At 36.6% G+C, this 20,088-nt stretch overlaps 1 protein-coding gene across 3 annotated transcripts in view; it reads left to right on the forward strand.

Moving 5' to 3' along the window:
* Nucleotides 1-20,088, forward strand: part of MET (MET proto-oncogene, receptor tyrosine kinase) — a 125,148-nt gene that overhangs the window by 19,730 nt on the left and 85,330 nt on the right. Inside the window, exons 2-3 of one of the 3 annotated variants that reach the window (XM_019031633.4) lie at nucleotides 3,545-3,594; nucleotides 6,882-8,095. The exons of 1 other annotated variant lie outside the window; for it this stretch is intronic. In XM_019031633.4, coding sequence (XP_018887178.1) covers nucleotides 3,552-3,594; nucleotides 6,882-8,095 — 1,257 coding nt within the window. In that variant the 5' untranslated portion in view covers nucleotides 3,545-3,551. The remainder of the gene's footprint in view (nucleotides 1-3,544; nucleotides 3,595-6,881; nucleotides 8,096-20,088) is intronic. One more of the 3 variants, XM_004046093.5, reaches the window with a different exon arrangement.

Consider the following 20,088-nt stretch of genomic DNA (forward strand, 5'->3'; position numbering starts at 1 on the left):
AGGATAATGCTTACCTTATAAGATAATCATGATTAGAAGAGATGATGGAGCTGACCATGTCTATGTACTATAAAGTGCTATCTACATAGTTATAAATTATGACAGCTAAGAAAATTAATCCCTAAAGAAAGCAAAATTACCGGTGTCACGGTTTAGAAATTCTCTCTCTTAAGAAGAAACTTATTCTGTTGCCTCTGTTGGGTTTTTCCCTGAGGAATCAGTGTTTGAATGAAATATAAATTTTTGTAGGCTCTGCAATGTTTTTATGATGAGGACAGTGATAGTGTTGACAATTACTCAATGAATACTTAGAGATTTGAATGTATTGCTAGATTTCTGGGAAATGAAAAGACCAATGTAAGCTAGTTGAATGAGAAAACCAGAGGTGGGCAGATGGTGGACAGATCAAGTCGCTGGTTTTAAAGGTAGGCTGAACTGATATTTGTAACTATTAATAACAGCCATCTTCTTTAAAGGAAGTACTCCTAAATATCAATAGTTTAGTGGCCAAGGTGCCATTGAGATGATTACTCCCAGGAAATGTTTTGCCAGTGATATTACCTTAACTTTCATCTGAAAAGAAATAAAGAAATGTTTTATGGATGATTCACTTTCACCTGATATGTGCACAACATTTTAAGAGAATGAATTAGTCAGTCTGTTTGAATCATCTTTACGTGTTCCTTTTAGCAGGGAACTCAAAGTTGGTTAAATGGCTAGCTCTATTTCAGAAAGCAAAAATAACAGAAACTGTGAAAAGACAGCCTATATTGAAAGCCTGATCCAGACACATCATGGGGGAATAAATATATCAGGACAAAAATATATGAAAAGTGAAACTATTTCTGGAGTATTTCACTACCAATATAAATATTAAAATGCTCACACAGCCAGATCTGGCAAGTTATATAGATGAGGAAGTGAAAGCAATAATATGCCAAGTCAATGGCATTGGTGTAAAATGTAATCATAGAGGAACAATCTCAGAGTTGAAAATTATTAGAATTGGAAAACACTTTGAAGTTCTTTAGTTCCACCCAGGAGTATGCCATTAAATATTTAATAACCATCCCTCTGCGGGCTTTAATAACAAGCCCTGATTTGTAGTGTTTGCCAATTTCTATGGAGTCAATACAGCCACCATGGCTGATTTTAGGCTACCAGGATGAGGTCACTGAAATACAAGTTGGGAAGAGATGCACATAGTAGGCTGTCATGAGCCAGCACACAGCTGGTTCAGCATTATAATTTTCAAATAAGAAAGCAGTTGACCTCAGAGGAGTTGGGTGACTTGCCTGGGTCATACAAATAATTAGCTGCACTGCCACAACTAAAACTAGGCCCTCTCCAGTGTTTGACCTCAGAATTGTGAATGCATTATGAGGAAAGCACCATGATTGATTGATTGGTAAGCCCATGTGACTTTCTGTCCTAGTTAAGTTCCCCTTTAAGGGCCTCTGTAGACATTTCTACATTGAGTTTAAACTATAGTCTGTCTATCTCCACTACTGGCCTGAGATCTCACTGACATTTGGAAAGTGTTTTATTTATCTTTGTATCTTCAGCACTCTGTACAGTATCTGACACCTAGATGCTTATAAGTGTTTGTTGGGGGCCATGTACAAACAATAGAGAACATGCATTGACCTGCTATGTGCCAGGCAGTGTTCTTAGTGGTTTACATGCATTAACTTATTGAATCCTTAGAATAAGTCTCACAAGTGAGGTAGGTACTATAATCTTGCCCATATTTTAGATGAGAAAATACAGGCTTAGACTTACTTGCCTAAGGTAACATAGACAGTGATTGGATTTAAACCCTAAAATCTGGCCAGTGCCTGTGCACTTGGCCTCTCAGCTGTCACTCATTTAACTAGCAGTTATTATCATAGTGCCCAGCTCAGCGCCAAATACTTCTAAAAGGTCTCCCTCCTTTCCTTAGGAAGGACACAAAACATTTCCCAGAAAAGATCTGATCTGACCAACACACACCTTTGTTAATGGGGAAGGGCCTTAATTAATGGGAATGATCAAGGAAATGGGGCGTTTTTGGTGATTACATTTTCTCATTATCTGAGGTTTAAACAGAAACCTCTAGTTTAATTAAAATTTGTGTTGTTGACAATAGGCCCTAGTCCCATTTTTTTCTTTAATTAAAAAAGTTAACCTTTTTTTGATGTATTCACTGGAAAAATGGCATCACCATATGGTAACAGATAATGTAAAGAAGGTGTAGGAGATTAAGGTACTAACTCCAACTGTGTTCTGTGAGGGTTTTTCTTTAAATAGAAAATATATTCTTCTTCCCCACTGATTTTCCACTTCATCAAATGAAGTAACAAAAAGCCTATTTCTACATGTGTACATTTTCTTGGATTCTTGTCCACTGAGATTTAGTACAGTGTGTGACTTATGTGCGAACCTTAAGATATGAATCTTATTTTAAAAACATAATTTAATATAATATCTCTAATTTTTTTGTTTTTGTTTTTATTTTTTTTAGATGGAGTCTCGCTCTGTCATCAGGCTGGAGTGCAGTGGCGCAATCTCAACTCACTGCAACCTCCAATTCCCTGGTTCAAGAGATTCTCCTGCCTCAGCCTCCCAAGTAGCTGGGATTACAGGCATGCGCCACCACACCCAGCTAATTTTTGTACTTTTAGTAGAGACGGGGTTTCACCATATTGGCCAGGATGGTTGCGATCTCCTGACCACGTGATCCACCCACCTCTGCCTCCCAAAGTGCTAGGATTACAGATTATTTTGAAGGCTCCTTCAAAAAGCCTAGAAGAAAAAATGTCATTCACACTTCACACTGCATTAATGGACATCAACTAACATGCAAATTGGTTACAATACTTTTCTCCCTTTTGGCAATAATAATTCGTTTCCTTTCTTTCATTATAATTTCTACAGAAAATACAGCAATAAATTATATATTAAGCTCAATTTTGTTAGATACACTGATACCACATTGATAAGTGCAGTTAACTTTTCACATAATATTTATTTTTCCCATTGTGCTCTAGATGGTTTAGATACATATTTGCAGTTTGGTTTACAGTTTGTATTTGCCCTCTAGTACAACAAATTGTCCCTAATCATTTTCTTCTATCCCTTTTTATTCCCTCTACCAGCACCAAAAATTTGCTAGTACATTGCAAAACAATGAGAATTACAGATAAAATAGCAAGCATTTATATATACTCTATATTGATCAAAGTGCTTTCAGAGATGAGATCTCTTTTTGATCCTTAAAATGGTCATGTGAGAATATCCAACCCTGGGACTCAGAGGTGGTTGATTGCCTGGAGTCACACAGCTAGAGAGGGAAAGGGCTAGAATCAGAGGGCTGATTGTCTGACTTCTGTTCTAGTGCATGCTCCCACCTCGCTTTGGAAGCTGCTTCGGCATAGTGAAGCACTTAAGAGCATGGATGGGTTCTTGTTAGCCAGACGTGGAATTGAATCTTGGTTCTAACTGTGTGATTTTAGCAAGTTTGCTTATCTAGAAGAGAAGGATAATAATACTTCCTTCTTCACAGGGTGGTGATGAAGAGTAAATCAAAGAGTTTAGCAGAATGCCTCCCACATGGTAAGCACTCAATACATGTTCTTGTTATTTTTGTTATTACATAGCTTTGCCTTACTGAGGCTTCATCTTGTCCTCTGGTCCAACTACAGTTCTCTAGCTTTGCTTATCCCTTCATAACCTATACCCCCAGTGGCACGATCATGGCTCACTACAACCTCCGCTTCCCAAGTTCAAGCAATTCTCCTGCCTCAGCCTCCCAAGTAGCTAGGATTACAGGCACCCGTCACCACACCCAGCTAATTTTTTTGTGGTAGAGATGGGGTTTCACAGTGTTGATCAGCCTGGGTTCAAACTCCTGACCTCAAGTGATCTGCCCACCTCAGCCTCCCAAAGTGCTAGGATTACAGGCATGAGCCACCGCGCTCAGCCAGGAATTTTCATTCTTTATCCTCCTTTGAGACTCGGCTCTAGCATCATTTCCAGTCGAGTTGGTCTCCCTTCCTCTGCATTCTGATAACTGTTAACCCACTGCCTCCATCAAGTGACTTGAGCTTCCCAGGGAAGGGCATCATGTCTTTGTAGACATCCAATAAATGTTAGTAGAAGAAAGGGGGGTCCTGCCAATAATCATATGTCTTTCCCACAATTTAAGAATAAACTCCTTTTCACCCTGTTACTACTTTTTGCTTGTCTTCCCTTTGATAAACATTCTACTTCTTCATCACCCATTCCCTCAATTTAACATCTGATACTACTATAGAAACTACTGCCTTGAAGATCAACAAACGGGTTCCATGTGGACCAACGTCCTCCTTGAGACCCTCGCTTGGCTTTTGTGACACAGTGCAATATTTGCTCTCTTGATGCCTCACTGACCTTAACCTTCCTTGACTCCTGCATAGATTTCTCAACTGTGGGTATCCCCTAAGATTTAGGCCATTTGCCTTCTCTTCTTTCATCTAGTCCATTCATGAACACACCCATTCCTGGTTTTAACCATCACCTCTATGCAGATAATGTGCAAAGTTTATTTCTAGTCGGAGTGGAGTCTCTGTTACTCTGCCAATCAAGTTCTAAATTTTTATTCCTTCTAGTGCAGCAGTGGCAAATACCTGACACTCATGTGTCTCACTCAAGACAGATACTGTTTCACCCAAGACTGATCATGCCGCTTTCCCAGTCAAGGCAGGCTTCTCAGAATCCTTCTCATTTCCGCCTCTGTTCTTTGGCACTAATGCTCTGTCTGCCCAGAGTTTTCATTCTTCACTTGTTCCAGGCACCTGCTTCCTGGTGAATAATGTAAAACCTGCTAGTCATCCTTATAGGAGAATATGCACTCATTTCCCAGCAGCACATCCGACTCAACATGGTTAAAACCAATCTACCATTCCCATATATTCAGCCTAACTTCCCAGTGCAGTCTACCCTAGTTTTATAACTTGTTCTACTTTTTCCAGATAACTGCTAATCATCTTTGTTTGTCTTTGCTTTCTTTTTTGCACTGTGTTTGATATATTAGGGTATCAAATCCTACTTATTCAAATATGTCCCTTATTCATTCCTTCTATCCTTGGGGCTACCATATTTGTTCTGGCCCTTGTTACCTCATTATGGGATATAAAAATAGCCTGTCAACTGGTCTTTCCATTGCCAGGATCTCTCTGTTCTGAGCCACCCTGCCTCCAGATCAATCTTCCTAGAGTAAAACCTTCATTGTATGACTCTCTAGCTCAAAATTCCTTAATGATTATTAGTCACCTCTTAAAGTCCCCAATTCTTAGACTATTAGTAGGGTAAAATTATTTTTGATTTGGAGTCAAAAAGTTGTGGACGCAAATTTTGGCTATTACACTTAACCATTATGTAACTTCGAATTTTGGCTTAATTTTTATTCATCATTTATTCAGTATCTATTTGTTTAACACCTTCTGCATCTCAGGCTCTGTACTAGGTACTTGGGATACAATGATGAGCCAAGCAGACCTTGTCCTTGCTCTCCTGGACCTCACAACATGGTGAACTTGTCTCTATTTCTCATGATCATAATAATCCTAAGTACAGGCTGTGCTTTTTTCCCTTGATACTTGTAGCTTTTGGTTTGTGCTATGCAGGGTATTGTAATACCATTTGCAGTGCCACAATAATCAGCATATATGTGTTATCACTCAGCCACATTGCAGCTTCACTGAAGGGCAGGGGCTATGTCCCATTTCCCATAGTGCAAGCACAGTGCCCTGCACATACCAGCTGCTCAGTGATTTCTGATGTGGTTTTTGTAGATCCAGGGTTAGTCTTTGGCAGTCATGATGCCTAGTATGTTTTTAGAGGCTCCCTTTGTCCTATCAGAATTATGCTATTTAAAAAAAAGTCATACCTATTTAGTTTATATTCATTCTAAGGCCTCTCCTTTCCAACCTACTACCCTGCCTATAACTATTATAAGGAGAACTCACAATGTTTATAACTTGTGCACTTTAAGTTTTAAATACTGAATAACAAGCCCATTCATGTTTCCTCATAGAAATACTGTCTATATGCATACAATGAAATGTTAAAATAATGTTCTTTTTACTAAATAGCTTTTTGACTTGGTAATGAACAATATGTTGTTTTTCCCTGAGAAGTAGTTCTAGGACTTTAGTTCTGAAGATTATGTTGTATTTTATACATTTTCAGCCTCCTGTTTTTCAGTTCCCAGTGATCTTACATTAAACATTTGTCTGTCTAAAACAATAGGTTAACTATAGCCAAATTATAACCATACCATTCCTCTCCACACAAAATCCTATAAACAGCATGTGATCATATTGCTTCTAGAATTTATGATTGTTTTCTTCCAAAAGGAAGCTAAATTTAGCCTAGTAATTCTACATGCGCTCAAGAAAACAATGCCTGCTGTGATTTCTAGAATAAATGAATGTGAACCACAGTTCCTTTACTTGACTAACAGAGAAAGTTTAAATATCAACCTAGTCATTAACCACAGTTATTAAACCACGTTCAACAACCAGCAAGGGGTTAAGAAAGAAAGTTGCTATGTTTTTTCTTTCATTGCTGAATGAGTCTAACTTAGTTACTGTATCAACCTTAATACAGAACATTGTTTGCATCTCAATGGTTCTCTAAAATTATTCGTTCATGGCTTGAGTTCTAAAATTAAACTATGTGTAGTCATGTCCAACCGCACAATGCATCTTTATGTGAAACTGGCTAGAGTTTTTGTTTTCCTTCTATGTAAAAGTCCAGTTGGGAAGCTTTATTTCTGATAGATTAAATGGTATAGGTCTTTCAGTTTTCTCTTCATTTCTGACAACTGAACTGCTCTCGCCTTGAACCTGTTTTGGCAGATAAACCTCTCATAATGAAGGCCCCCGCTGTGCTTGCACCTGGCATCCTCGTGCTCCTGTTTACCTTGGTGCAGAGGAGCAATGGGGAGTGTAAAGAGGCACTAGCAAAGTCCGAGATGAATGTGAATATGAAGTATCAGCTTCCCAACTTCACCGCGGAAACACCCATCCAGAATGTCATTCTACATGAGCATCACATTTTCCTCGGTGCCACTAATTACATTTATGTTTTAAACGAGGAAGACCTTCAGAAGGTTGCTGAGTACAAGACCGGGCCTGTGCTGGAACACCCAGATTGTTTCCCATGTCAGGACTGCAGCAGCAAAGCCAATTTATCAGGAGGTATTTGGAAAGATAACATCAACATGGCTCTAGTTGTCGACACCTACTATGATGATCAACTCATTAGCTGTGGCAGCGTCAACAGAGGGACCTGCCAGCGACATGTCTTTCCCCACAATCATACTGTTGACATACAGTCGGAGGTTCACTGCATATTCTCCCCACAGATAGAAGAGCCCAGCCAGTGTCCTGACTGTGTGGTGAGCGCCCTGGGAGCCAAAGTCCTTTCATCTGTAAAGGACCGGTTCATCAACTTCTTTGTAGGCAATACCATAAATTCTTCTTATTTCCCAGATCATCCGTTGCATTCGATATCAGTGAGAAGGCTAAAGGAAACGAAAGATGGTTTTATGTTTTTGACGGACCAGTCCTACATTGATGTTTTACCTGAGTTCAGAGATTCTTACCCCATTAAATATGTCCATGCCTTTGAAAGCAACAATTTTATTTACTTCTTGACGGTCCAAAGGGAAACTCTAGATGCTCAGACTTTTCACACAAGAATAATCAGGTTCTGTTCCATAAACTCTGGATTGCATTCCTACATGGAAATGCCTCTGGAGTGTATTCTCACAGAAAAGAGAAAAAAGAGATCCACAAAGAAGGAAGTGTTTAATATCCTTCAGGCTGCGTATGTCAGCAAGCCTGGGGCCCAGCTTGCTAGACAAATAGGAGCCAGCCTAAATGATGACATTCTTTTCGGGGTGTTCGCACAAAGCAAGCCAGATTCTGCCGAACCAATGGATCGATCTGCCATGTGTGCATTCCCTATCAAATATGTCAACGACTTCTTCAACAAGATCGTCAACAAAAACAATGTGAGATGTCTCCAGCATTTTTATGGACCCAATCATGAGCACTGTTTTAATAGGGTAAGTCACATCAGTTCCCCACTTATAAACTGTGAGGTATAAATTAGAAATAAGTATCAGTCTCAAAAAGAATATCCAGGGCTTCTTTTGTGCTTTGTAAATGGTGTTTATCCAAAATAGTTGCAGATTTTTTCCAAGAAAATTGAGGAATTGAATCTTCATTTACACCTAAAATTGTATCTTTAAAATGTAATATGGTAACTAAAAGAAAAATATTTTTACAATTCAGATTTGCATGTTCATGACATTTCAGATTATATTAAAGTTATTTCCCATATAAGCTTTTTTATATTTACACAGATTTTATCAGATTTACACAGATTTTATCAGATTTACACAGATTTTATCAGATTTACACAGATTTTATCACAGCAGCAATTCCCATAAAACATAATTATTGACATTTCTATATAATCTCTGCAACATTTACAAGATGTTCAAGCTAATTTGTACGCCTTAAAGAATTGTTCCTTATGAGATTATATTCTCTCACTGATACACAACTGATTAATCTATATTCTTGACATTACTTAAAGGAACTTAACTTTAAAAAACCTCTTCTGAAATGCTGGTAAATAAAACATTTTTAAATGAGCTAGTATACTTCTCTAAATAACCTGTAAGAGTAGAGAGGAAATGTTTGCTCCCAAGTCCTTCCTTTAGAGCTTGACTTTAATCATGGACTTCCTTCTGGAAAAGACTTGTGTCTACCAAGTTCTAGCTTGGCACTTTACCTGGTTGGTATTTGTTATTTATAAGCATAAATATTTTGGTTGATGATTATTTATACTTATATGAAATGGTATTTTCTTAGGAGCTGTTAGAGATATTCTTGGTGCTGTGATTTAAATATAGTAACAGCTACCAGCTATACCTGGAGATTTATCCTGCTAGTCAGTTGATCACCTGGTCTGAGTGTTTATTGTGGCTTTGAGTTTCTTGATCTGGGCCAGATTTGGAATACGGACCTGACTATGACCATAATTGAATGAACAAATAGTATAGCTTTTCTAAAGACAGTTTGACTTTGGCATGGTATGTTTCACTTACTTTAACAGTTTTCAATCTAAGATATAAAGGTTATAATTGCAATCAGGTAGAACATTAAACATGTCCTCAGTAGCATAAAGTATATAATTTGCTGAGGGGTAAGGGCATATGAATTCAGAAACATTTGGTTGACTTTTGCTGAAATGTCTGGGACACTTCTCTAGATGGAAACTGTAGTTAACTTTTTATGATGCTAGGAAAATACTTCCAAGAAAGTCAGTTCATCTTTTGGTGAACTAAAAACAAAACTTCCTTCCTCTCTCTTCCAAAGTCTATGAATATACATAACATAAATGCACATACATTCCAACTAAGACTTATTTCCCCCTACATACATTTAATATATGTTGCAAAGAAGCAATAGAATTCCTCATGAAGCTCCCCCTTTTCTTTACTAGAAACTACAAAAGAATGAAAGGAAACAAAATGATTTTCAGAAACCTGGGATTAGGAAATAAAAATATAATATTAATAGCATTACAGAGAAGATATTTTTCTGCATCCAGTAAGTTGATTCTGAGACACAAGTTTTAAAAGAGTCTATTAGGAATTCCTCCAGGGCTCCTAGAGCACATGGATTTGCTATTTAAATCTTTCTTTGTTAAAAATTAAAAAGAAGGGTAGGGCAAGAAAAAAATTAAAAAGAGAATTCATAAAGGTATATTGATATCTCATTTTTTAAATTTTGTACATTTCAATCCTTAGATGTAAAAATACTTATCAATTCTAGAAATTCTCAAAACACATCTGAATTTTATCCTACCCTTTTGACTTTTTTAGTGTTCCAAGGGAGACAAACAGACAGGATTATCCAATGAAATTCAGGTCAGTTTTATCGCCCAGGAAAAATTCCCAAAATGCACTAGCCACACCTGAAACCATTATCACTCCCATCACAAAAATTCTTGCGGGAAACAAGATGGAACTTGCCAACATAGTCTTCTTACAAAGGAAGCCAACTTTTACACTGGCCAAATTCCATGGACAAATACCTTCAAACCTCCTCTATTTATTTGCCTGTTTATCTTCTCTGGTTACAAAGATCAAACTTCTTCTGAGACTGAGGCTACACATATTCTCTGTCTTCATATACCCCATCCAGACCTCAGATTGTTCCAATAATGAGCGTATAATCATTTCCTAGCTTAATGCCAAAATGAAGGCACCTAGAGCCATTCATCACATACAAAAAAACAAAATGATTACGAGATCAAAGCTGTTTAGCAGGACTCTCAAGCAATAAGATGACTCCATTTTGTCTTGGCAGATTTACTTGGCCAGAAATCAAGTGACCCTTTTAATAATTTCTTGGAACTGAGTTTTTACTTTGGCATCAAGTTTGGTGAAAAGACACACATATTGTAGTTTTGTTATTAACATCTCTAATACATTTATAGAGGGACTCTTGTGGACAAGGTTAAGAAAGCTGAGCTGCAGCAGTAACTTTCCACTTACGCTTCTGCCCAGTCCTCAGTGTTGACACATTGCTGAAAGAGGGATTTCCTGGCACTCCATGAGCTCTCCACCATGTGCAAAGAGCGTTTCTATCACAAGATCGGATAATGGGAGTGCCAGGGACGGGCCTTTTACATTTTAGGGGTCCAGCAGGTGTACCAGGCCTGACTTGCTTATTTAGGATCACATATTATGTTGCTTTTCCCAGTCTCACATTTCATGAAATATGTCTATGCAAACTCTTCATATGCATCTTCTCATATTGATGACATCACAAAAGCCCTCTTTTGAGTCATTTGATAATTCCCAGTACTCGTCATCTTCACCCATAAGCTATTTGTGCTTCAGAACTCTTTGTCTCCACATATGATGCTGTTTCTGGAAACTTATCCCAAGCCACAAATGCCCACTTATAGAATACCAGTGTTGTTGACTATGTCAGTTGTTCTATAAGAATATATTCTTGATCCTCACAATGTGTCCATTTTTTATGTTGCTTTTGAAAGTGATTCTAAAGAATTTGTTTACAGTGACTTCCAACATTGAGTACTATGAGATTATACACCCACAAATAATTACTAAATCTGTTTAATATCTTTACCTCCTCCTTTACCCATTCATCAATCAACCTCTATAAGCATCCTAAATTAGTATTGATTGAAGTTGTTTTAGGCTAATGCATATTCTCTAAATAGCATATTATTATTCAAAATAAAATAATTGAGAAAATTGTCCCATAATATGGATGGAACCTTTGTAAAGGCCCATATGTAGGGAGAAAAAACCCTCATCTCTATTTGAGGATAAGCAGTAGCAAAAATTTCATTAACTTGTTTAAAATTAAGTGGAATTTAATTTTAAGACTGTGGAATCTCTAACAGTCTTTTACATATAAGGGATTGATTAATGTGACAATTTCAGGAAAAAAACGAGAATCAGTACACATTGGCCCAATCTCCTACAAATGAGAATCAATACAGAATAAGAGAATTTTTTAAATCCCCAAATCAGCAAAGATCCTGTTCCCTAAGTTATAGAATATTTATTAAAACAAGTGAAATCGTACATTTTAGAAAAAATTTTAATCAAAGTTGAAATTAGAAAAGCGTTCTTGAAATAGCTATTGCCTCTCAGAAAATACAATTAGCACACAACACTGTTTTTCTTGAAGTTCTATTATCAAAGTTTTGCTCTATAGATAAGCATTTGAAAGACCTGTAGCAAATATTTTCACCAACATCTTGATGACCTTAATGACCAAAGTTGGATCAAGTGAAGGGGAAAAGCATTTGGTGCCAGACACACCTGGGTGGAAGTCCTGGTTTACTGCATACCAACCATGTGACTTCTGCCACATTACCTGACTTCTTGGAGGCTGAGTCTCATTGGTAACATGCAGATAACAGTACATACTTCACAGGTTTTTGTGAAAATTTGGGATAATATATATGAGGTACCTGGCACAAGATGACTATAAATTTAGCCCGTTGGGAGACAGCATGGACTAATGGAAAGAGACTAAAGTCAGAGATGTGGGTTCAAATCTGAACCCCACCATCTTCTACCTGGATGGCCATGAAAGCATTATTTAAACTCTGAACCCATCGTCTTGCTTGCAGGACTGTAGTGTGGACAAGTATATTAATAACATCTGTAAAAGGTCCCAACTTGGTCCTTGGCACAAAATAAATAGCAGCTATTATTGTAAGGAATACTTGCGTAAAGAAAGACAAATTCAAATGATTGGATTATTCTCTGGAAGAGGCACATTCTGGTTCTATTGTTTACAAGGGTCTTTCACTTCCCTCTCTAACTGTTATGAGTGACCTATCTCCATAATGCTTAATTTGTGTTATGTTGTTCTTAAGATTTAATAGTTCCAAAAAAAAGATGGGGTGGGGAGTGGTGGTAGTTTGAGGGGGCAGAGGATGGGGAGAAAGACAATTGAATCAAAACTGTACTATAGTCAAATTAGAAGGTATAAGTTGTTCTCCTTCCTCTCACTTTCAATCCTAACTATCCATGACCTAAGATATTACTCTTATGTACTTTGTCATATCTTGCATTCAAGAATTTGCAGATAATGCAGTTTTAGAAAAAGTCAACCTCATAGGTTGTTTGTATTGGGCTTCCTTGTTTTTAAATATCATTTATACTCAAATTCAAAGAGTAGCCAACTGCTTCCCAAAATAAAGGAAACTTAAGGTAGTAATTTTCCATCTCCGTTTCACAGAATGCCAAAGTTAAAGAGTCACTACTCAGAGCCATCAAAGGAAGAAAGCAAAGTGATTAGAACAATTTTAAAGAAGGACAAAAATCGAAACAAGATGCAAACAAGGAATAATAGAAATAGGCAGAAAAATAAACATACAGTGATGTTTCTTTATTATGATTATAAAGATGATAGATGAGTAAAATCGAGTTACATTTAAGTTGTAATGGAAGAAAATAATTGCAGCCTTCCATCAGGAAACCACAAGGACCGTTATTGATCTGTCATCCTCAGGGCATGTCTCGTAATATTTAATAAAATAAACAAAGATTTATAACTTTTATAGGCCATATATCTATAATCTCCCACACCACTTGAACTGTGAATGTGGAGTCAATGTTACAAATAACATCCATGTGATTATACTGGTTTAGCATGCCTTATTCAAACAATCTAGCACTCTCAAGAGAATGTATTTTGTATTAGGGATGAAAAATGTGAAGCCAGATTATAGAGTTTTTTACTTATTGTGCTCAAAAATGAGAAAATGTTATCCAATATGAAAAATGTTGTTAAGGATTCTTCATTCTTAATATTAGACAGCCTTTCAAACCTAAATATTAAATATCTTGGCCATATGCCAAATGTAATAGCTACCAAAGCAAAATCTTGCAAGAAAGAAAATCCTTGAGGTATAAAGATTCAATGTACTTTTTAAAAAATGTAAGTAAAAGGTTATTAATTTTACATTTCATTTCTTTTTCTTCTCCAGACACTACTTCATCCTCTCATAGGCTCAGGGAGTCGCTGCTTCCTAACTTCTTTATTTTAATTATCCATGCTACTCATTCCACGAAAAGTGGCATATTGCATTATTTTATTAAAAGAAATTTAAAATTAGTTTATTTCCAGAATTTTGTAATGCCCCCTGAGATCACTGGGCACACCCTTGGGGTGTTAGAAAACATGTTACAAAATGAACCATTAATTCCTTTTGCTTTTTCCCTTCCTCTTGCTGACTGCTCTTTAAACCATTACGTGGCTCATTCACAGGTCTCTCTACCCCAGGAAAGATGAAAAAGCAAAGGCATGATGTTTTTATAACCTAATAGCAAGAGAACACAGTGCTGAAGCTGTCACCAAAACTGTGGGTAGGTTTTACCAGTGGGTTATATTAATTCATGATATGATTGATAATATCTCTCACTTGTGTGAGGAATGAAGCGTTAACTATGCCACATGCATTTTAAATTAATTTGACATTATTCTTAATGTCCTTTCAAGCAGGTGGCATTATAACCTGTGTCTTATTTAGGTAGTTGATTTCTACACAGAGATTCATCTGATAAAACTGATATCGCAAATGGGAAGGAGTTTGTACAAAATGAAATAAATCTTAAAGTTGATTTTTGTAAAGTCCAAATGTTAATTAAAAACTTTGAATCCACAACTCTGATACATGATATTTTCATCGACATAAACATGATTAGAGATTTCTGGAAGCATGTGGGATGCTGCATTGATAAGGATATGAACCTCCTTGAGTAATAATGGATATTTTTACTCCGAATACTGTTTCACATTTTGGGTGTTACATCCTTACTTCAGACTTCTGCCTTATCAGTGGCCATCCCACCCTATGTTCTTATCTCCTCAGTCTAAAAAGAAAAATGGGGACCCATCAGAATTTGGATAGAAGACCCTCCAGGAATTTCTGCCACTGCTTATTCATGGGTTGGCACAGACACTGATTCAGTGGGCACACAGAGTTCAGAATGATTCAGAGCCCAGATATGTGCCCTAAGTCACATCTCCAGCGTCCAGGGAGGACTGTAAAGTGCTCGTTATCAAGAAAATGAAACCAAGGGCTCAGCTACTCCTGAAGTCATTAAAACTCCTTCCCTTGATTTTTTTTTTTTTTTAAATAGTGTATGTGGTAACCGAATCTAGGATCCTGGATACATTCCAGTCTGCTAATTACATATTTTTTTCTAACTAAAATGTTCCAGGCAGGTTCATTTGCATGTGAATTAGTTGCTGAGCCATGTTGACTTCCTATTCTAAAAGCCTCACTCTGCCTTGGGAAGCAGTTTACTGCACTTCACCCTAGACCTAGTCTAATGTTGGAGCAGACAAAGTGTAGCTACCCATATATACTTCAAAAATATTTTCCAGTCTCCCCACAAGAGGAAAGAAAAATGTCTAGCAATTGCATGCTAATTTAGACTAAAGCTTTGTTTTAACCGTTCTTGGTGATCACAAATGGGGAAAAATGATTTATGAACAGTATAACTATAAAACAAACAAAAAAAACCATTGTGAATTCAGAGTGAAGTCTGACTTCATTTGTCTTATTTGGGTAAATCAGCAAAATGTTCATCAGTCAGAGGACATTAAAATGATAGATGATACTTCAAATCGTGCCCTAGATAAAAGGAGTGAATTAAGGTTAGTTTTGATTTGTAAACCATTCTCTTCGAAGGCTGATTTTATAAAAATTAAGTTTGCTGAGTCATCATCTCAAAATATATAGTTATTCATGATTAGTTAAAATTTGTGTCTGTGTATCAAACAAGTAAATTTGTGTGATATTAAATTTTCTAACAATGTTTTAAATTTAAAACATCCGATTAACACTTGCATCTAGCAACCAGTCTACTAACTAAACTATAGGTGAAGTCATGCTCAGGAAATGGGGAAAATGCACAGATTAAATTGGTCTGTTAGCTCTGAGTGAATCAATAGTATTTAGTGCTAATGCACTAAGGAGATTACAAGCACTAATGCAGTAGCAGTCAATAGCGAAAACGAATATCTCTAAAAAATATCTTGACAATAAAATGTGCAATATTTTCCATTTATCTTAAGCTAATTACATTACCTGCTTGTTCTTTCATCTTATTAGTTTAAGCCAAGTGCTAGAAGCCTAACCATTTTATTTAGTGCATAAAAGGGCCAAAACCTTGTAATCATTGTTTTCAGCAGGAGAGAGAGGAAAGGATTAATTCATGTAACCAAGATGCAACCAGAAATTCAACAGATATTTATTTAGTCTCTAAACCCGATAGTATTACAATGGAGAATGAGCTAGACTGTACCTGTCTTCAACAAGCAGATAGACTAGGAAGATGACAGTAAACATTCAGTCACACCAATGAACAAATACATCATGATAATTTATGAAATATGCTGTGAGGGAAATAAACATCTGTGAATGCAAATGAGAGGGAATATCTAAATTTGGTAGTTGAGTCACAAAAGGCTGTCCTGAGGAGGTGAAAGCTAACTTTTATATAAAGCTTAAAACTTTAAAAAAGCAATACGTCTTTAGTACACAGGCAAATATATAAACTAAATATATAAACTAATAGTCATTACTTATTTCACAAGCTTTACATCTTAACTACAAGCTGCTACATTAAATCAGCTTTCTTAAGTGGTTTGTGGTCATTAGTGCATACTATCTTACACTTAGAAAAACATTGCAAGAAGTAGTACAATGCTGGAGAATTTAACTTTTTAAAACATTTCTTGCCTTAAAATAAACAGCAGTAAATGTGTCTAAACATTCTTTTGATTTCTAAATGAATTAAGTTACTTTTTATTATGTGGTTCTTCTTCATATGAAGAAAATAATATGTAGATTACTAGAAGCTAAGAACATACTTTAGATCCTGCTCACACTCACTGCCTTTCCTGGCCTGTCACCTTAATCAGCTTCTTTGAAAATCACTGTTTCTTACATAGGCCAGGTTGTTTCTTCCTTGTTTCCCTCTTTTTCCTTCTATGGCCAACACTTGGGACCCCGTTTGTCAGAAGAACATGTTCCTCTTGGGGGAGGAGGGGATTGTCCTATTACCAATAAGTTTTATGACCAAGAGAAACATAAGAATCTGAGAACACACAAAATAAGCTCTTTTGAAACTATCAAAATTATAAACATTAATAGAATTCAAGGGAATGTGATGCTGAAGTGATCCCAAGTCACATTGTCTTTCTGCCTCTGTGCACTGTACTCTGCACAATTGCATCCATTTTTAGACCATTTCCTTCTCATGAGAATCATGTGCATGGAGGGCCAAAGGAGAGACAAGTGCTCACAAGGATATCATGAGCACTTATGAATGTACAAATGAGTGCTCTCCAGTCAGTGCCATCTTTATATTGTTCCAGTTTATAGGCAATGCCTTCATCTTTACCTACAGACACATGTTGCCTTTCTCTTTCATTTTAATCCTGTTCATCTATATATATTTAATCATGCAAATATCTAAATAAGTTTATGTCTTGTAGGGAAGGCACTTTGTCATGCTTCTTTGTACCTAAGCATATGCTTTGCAAATCATAAACAATAGTGTTGATTTTATTTGATATAAAAACTTGGATTCTCAAAAGAAATCTATGTGTTCACACAATAAACAGAGACCTTCTGAATTGCCGAAGTATGACTGAATCATAAGCAGTATTGTTTTAGTCATCTTTACAGACCAGGAAGATTTGAAATACAGGTGTAAAAAGATGTGTGAGGCATCAAAAGAAATATTCACCTTTCTTTGTGTTCATTTTTTTTATTTTTGCTTGGCCGAGAAAGAAGGGGTGTTTTCCAAGGGAACAGGAGGCTTCGGGGCTTATTCCTGTGCCTACAAGTCAGAGAGGTCACTGGCTTGCCCCTTCCTGAAGGCTGTAATTACAGGCAGAGGACTATTTATTTTCCCGTAAGGCGACCAGAATCTTGAGTGTAAAAAACTGTTTACAAGAGTACACTGTGTATAGGGGTTACACACAACCTCAGGAAAAATAATAGGAAAGTGAGACTATTTTTCTTCATGTATTCAATAATATGAGAAGGTCCAAGACTCTGGAAATGTTCTAAAGTACAATAATAGAGATGAATATGAGGTCAAATTAGGTGATCCTGGGGCTTAAGGAACTGAATTAAATGAATAAAGAAGAGGAATTTCTAATAGGGCATAATCTAACTGATGATTTGTTAAATGTAAACTTATTTGTGGCTCCAACATCATGGTAAACAAGAATGAATAAATGTATTAGTAAGAGTAATTGAGAAGTATTTCTAATGTGAAAAACACCAATTACATTGGGTTTATCTGGCGCCAATGTGGAAATAAATGAGCAATATTTCTTACTCTCAACTAAACTTACTCTCACTTTCAGAACTGTTATAGGAAAGGTATTGATTCAAGTAGAGTTGGGCATGCAAAGCACAAGATCAATTCTGTTACTGGCCTGATATTAAGGATATTAGTCAGTGTTTGAAAAATGATTTGTAATATGTAAGTAGTAGTTTAACAAAGTAGGTAAAACTTGTAATTAATTTCAAAAGGTCAAAGCAGAGATTATTGACATGTACAAAGAGGACCCGCTTTATATGTGCCTGCTTTGAAAAGTAATACCGTAGTATGGTAAATTGTGACTAATTCTGAGATTTTCTGTCTAGATTCTTTTTAAAACCAAATGCTTAAGAAAAAAACATGAGACATGAGTAGCAATTACATTTTTTAGGCTGAGTAGGTAGCATAATTGCCTCATGCCTGCCTCCTGTCTCCATTTGTTTTTAGTAGATTTTGCACAGAAAAACAAGTTGACCTCGGTACTGAAATTTTGGAGTTCACTATTTGTGGCACAGTTACAGATCACAGAAAAAAATGTACAACAGGACTTCACCACACCTAACAAAAGAAAGTTTTCTTATTAAAAAAAACCCTCCAAATTATTGTGAGATCTAGGGTAACCATGGTGTTAACTATACGCTATTTGATATCTTATAACCCTGGTGATAAGATAACAATCCAATTGAATGCAGATGAACTCATGAAAAAAGAAGGATTATGAAATATTTGGAAAGTAAACACCTAAATTTTCATAAGTAAATATTAATTAAGTATTTGTGTGATCTTTAGATATGAAAGCTTCCCCTGCATGCACTTGGCTCTTGGAACCAGCTGTTAAAACTCCCAGCACCTTAGTTAATACCCTGTATGCTGGTGGTTCAAGAACTAGTTAAGAAACAGTCACATTTTCTATTTTCACTGCCAATGTATAATAAAATCTCTGTTCCAGTGAATGGCTGGCCAATTATTTTAATAACGATGTTGGCATGGCTTCATTTTACCTTTCTTGCTATTAGCAAAGCTTTCCTTTTGTACTCTGAAGTACGGGTAAATCACAAATTAAACTGAGCTGTTGTTTGTTTAATGCTGTGTTTCCTGCTAACCTTATTCTTGTCTATCAACCTGAACGTAGTTCCCCAGTGGCTCAGAAAACCCTCAATTGGGATTAAGTAATAGTTTACACAACCTTGCTCAGTCATTAACCCGTGTTGACTTTCTCATTCTTGTGTTCCAGCCTCATTTAAGAGTTTCTTAAGCACTCTATCCAGCTGCTGGTTTGGTGACAACTAACAATACCTATTTAATCAAGAAATTTAATATTTCCAAGGAATCATTTATCGTATCTCAGACTTCTTCATTAACATAATCTAATTCAGTCTTGTATTCCTTCTTCAAAATAAAGCCTGGTTTCATTCATAGTAAATATGAAGCTTAAAAATGTTTACTTCTTTTCTTCTCTATACACACAAAGCAGAAAGAGAAAATTGTATATTATCATTCCAGACAGGTTTTTTTTTTGTTTAGTGTATTGACATTGATGCCAATAAGATAAAACTAGACCCCAGTGGCTCCTCCTCAACTCCACCCAATCTATTTGTCTCCAAAGTGCTGTTGGAGTAAGTAATCTTTGTTAAGAGCAAACCTATTTGTATATCTGATGATAATCTGAGGGATAATAATATGATATTTAAGGAGTTTCTGTCCTTGGCCCTGACTATTTCCTGGTCCTCCTTCACGCCCAGTGATGTGCTGGTAAATGTTAAACTCTGGGGGGAGGGGCAGCAGAAGCCCCTAATTTGTAGCATTTGCCAATTTCTATGGTGTAAATATCCCACTGAGCCAGTTTCAAGGTACCACTGAAACAGCGTTAGTCACTGAACAACAATGAGGAAGAGATGTACACACTTGGCTCTGTGAACTGTCATGAGATGGTTCAAGCACAGCACTGTCACCCTGTCCTACACGCAACCTGTCATTCTTGTAGTTCCCAGAATCCATCAGCCTCCCTCACAACCCTGCCTTAACATGTGTAGCTTGATCCACTTCAGATTCCCTTTAACACTCATTTTGTCAGGTGAACACTTTTTCCCTATTCTTTAAAACTTCCATGCTGGCATTTCCTTCCCCAGGACATTTTTCCCTAG

Source organism: Gorilla gorilla, chromosome 6 (assembly GCF_029281585.2).
Source record: "Gorilla gorilla gorilla isolate KB3781 chromosome 6, NHGRI_mGorGor1-v2.1_pri, whole genome shotgun sequence".
Classification (NCBI taxonomy): domain Eukaryota; kingdom Metazoa; phylum Chordata; class Mammalia; order Primates; family Hominidae; genus Gorilla; species Gorilla gorilla.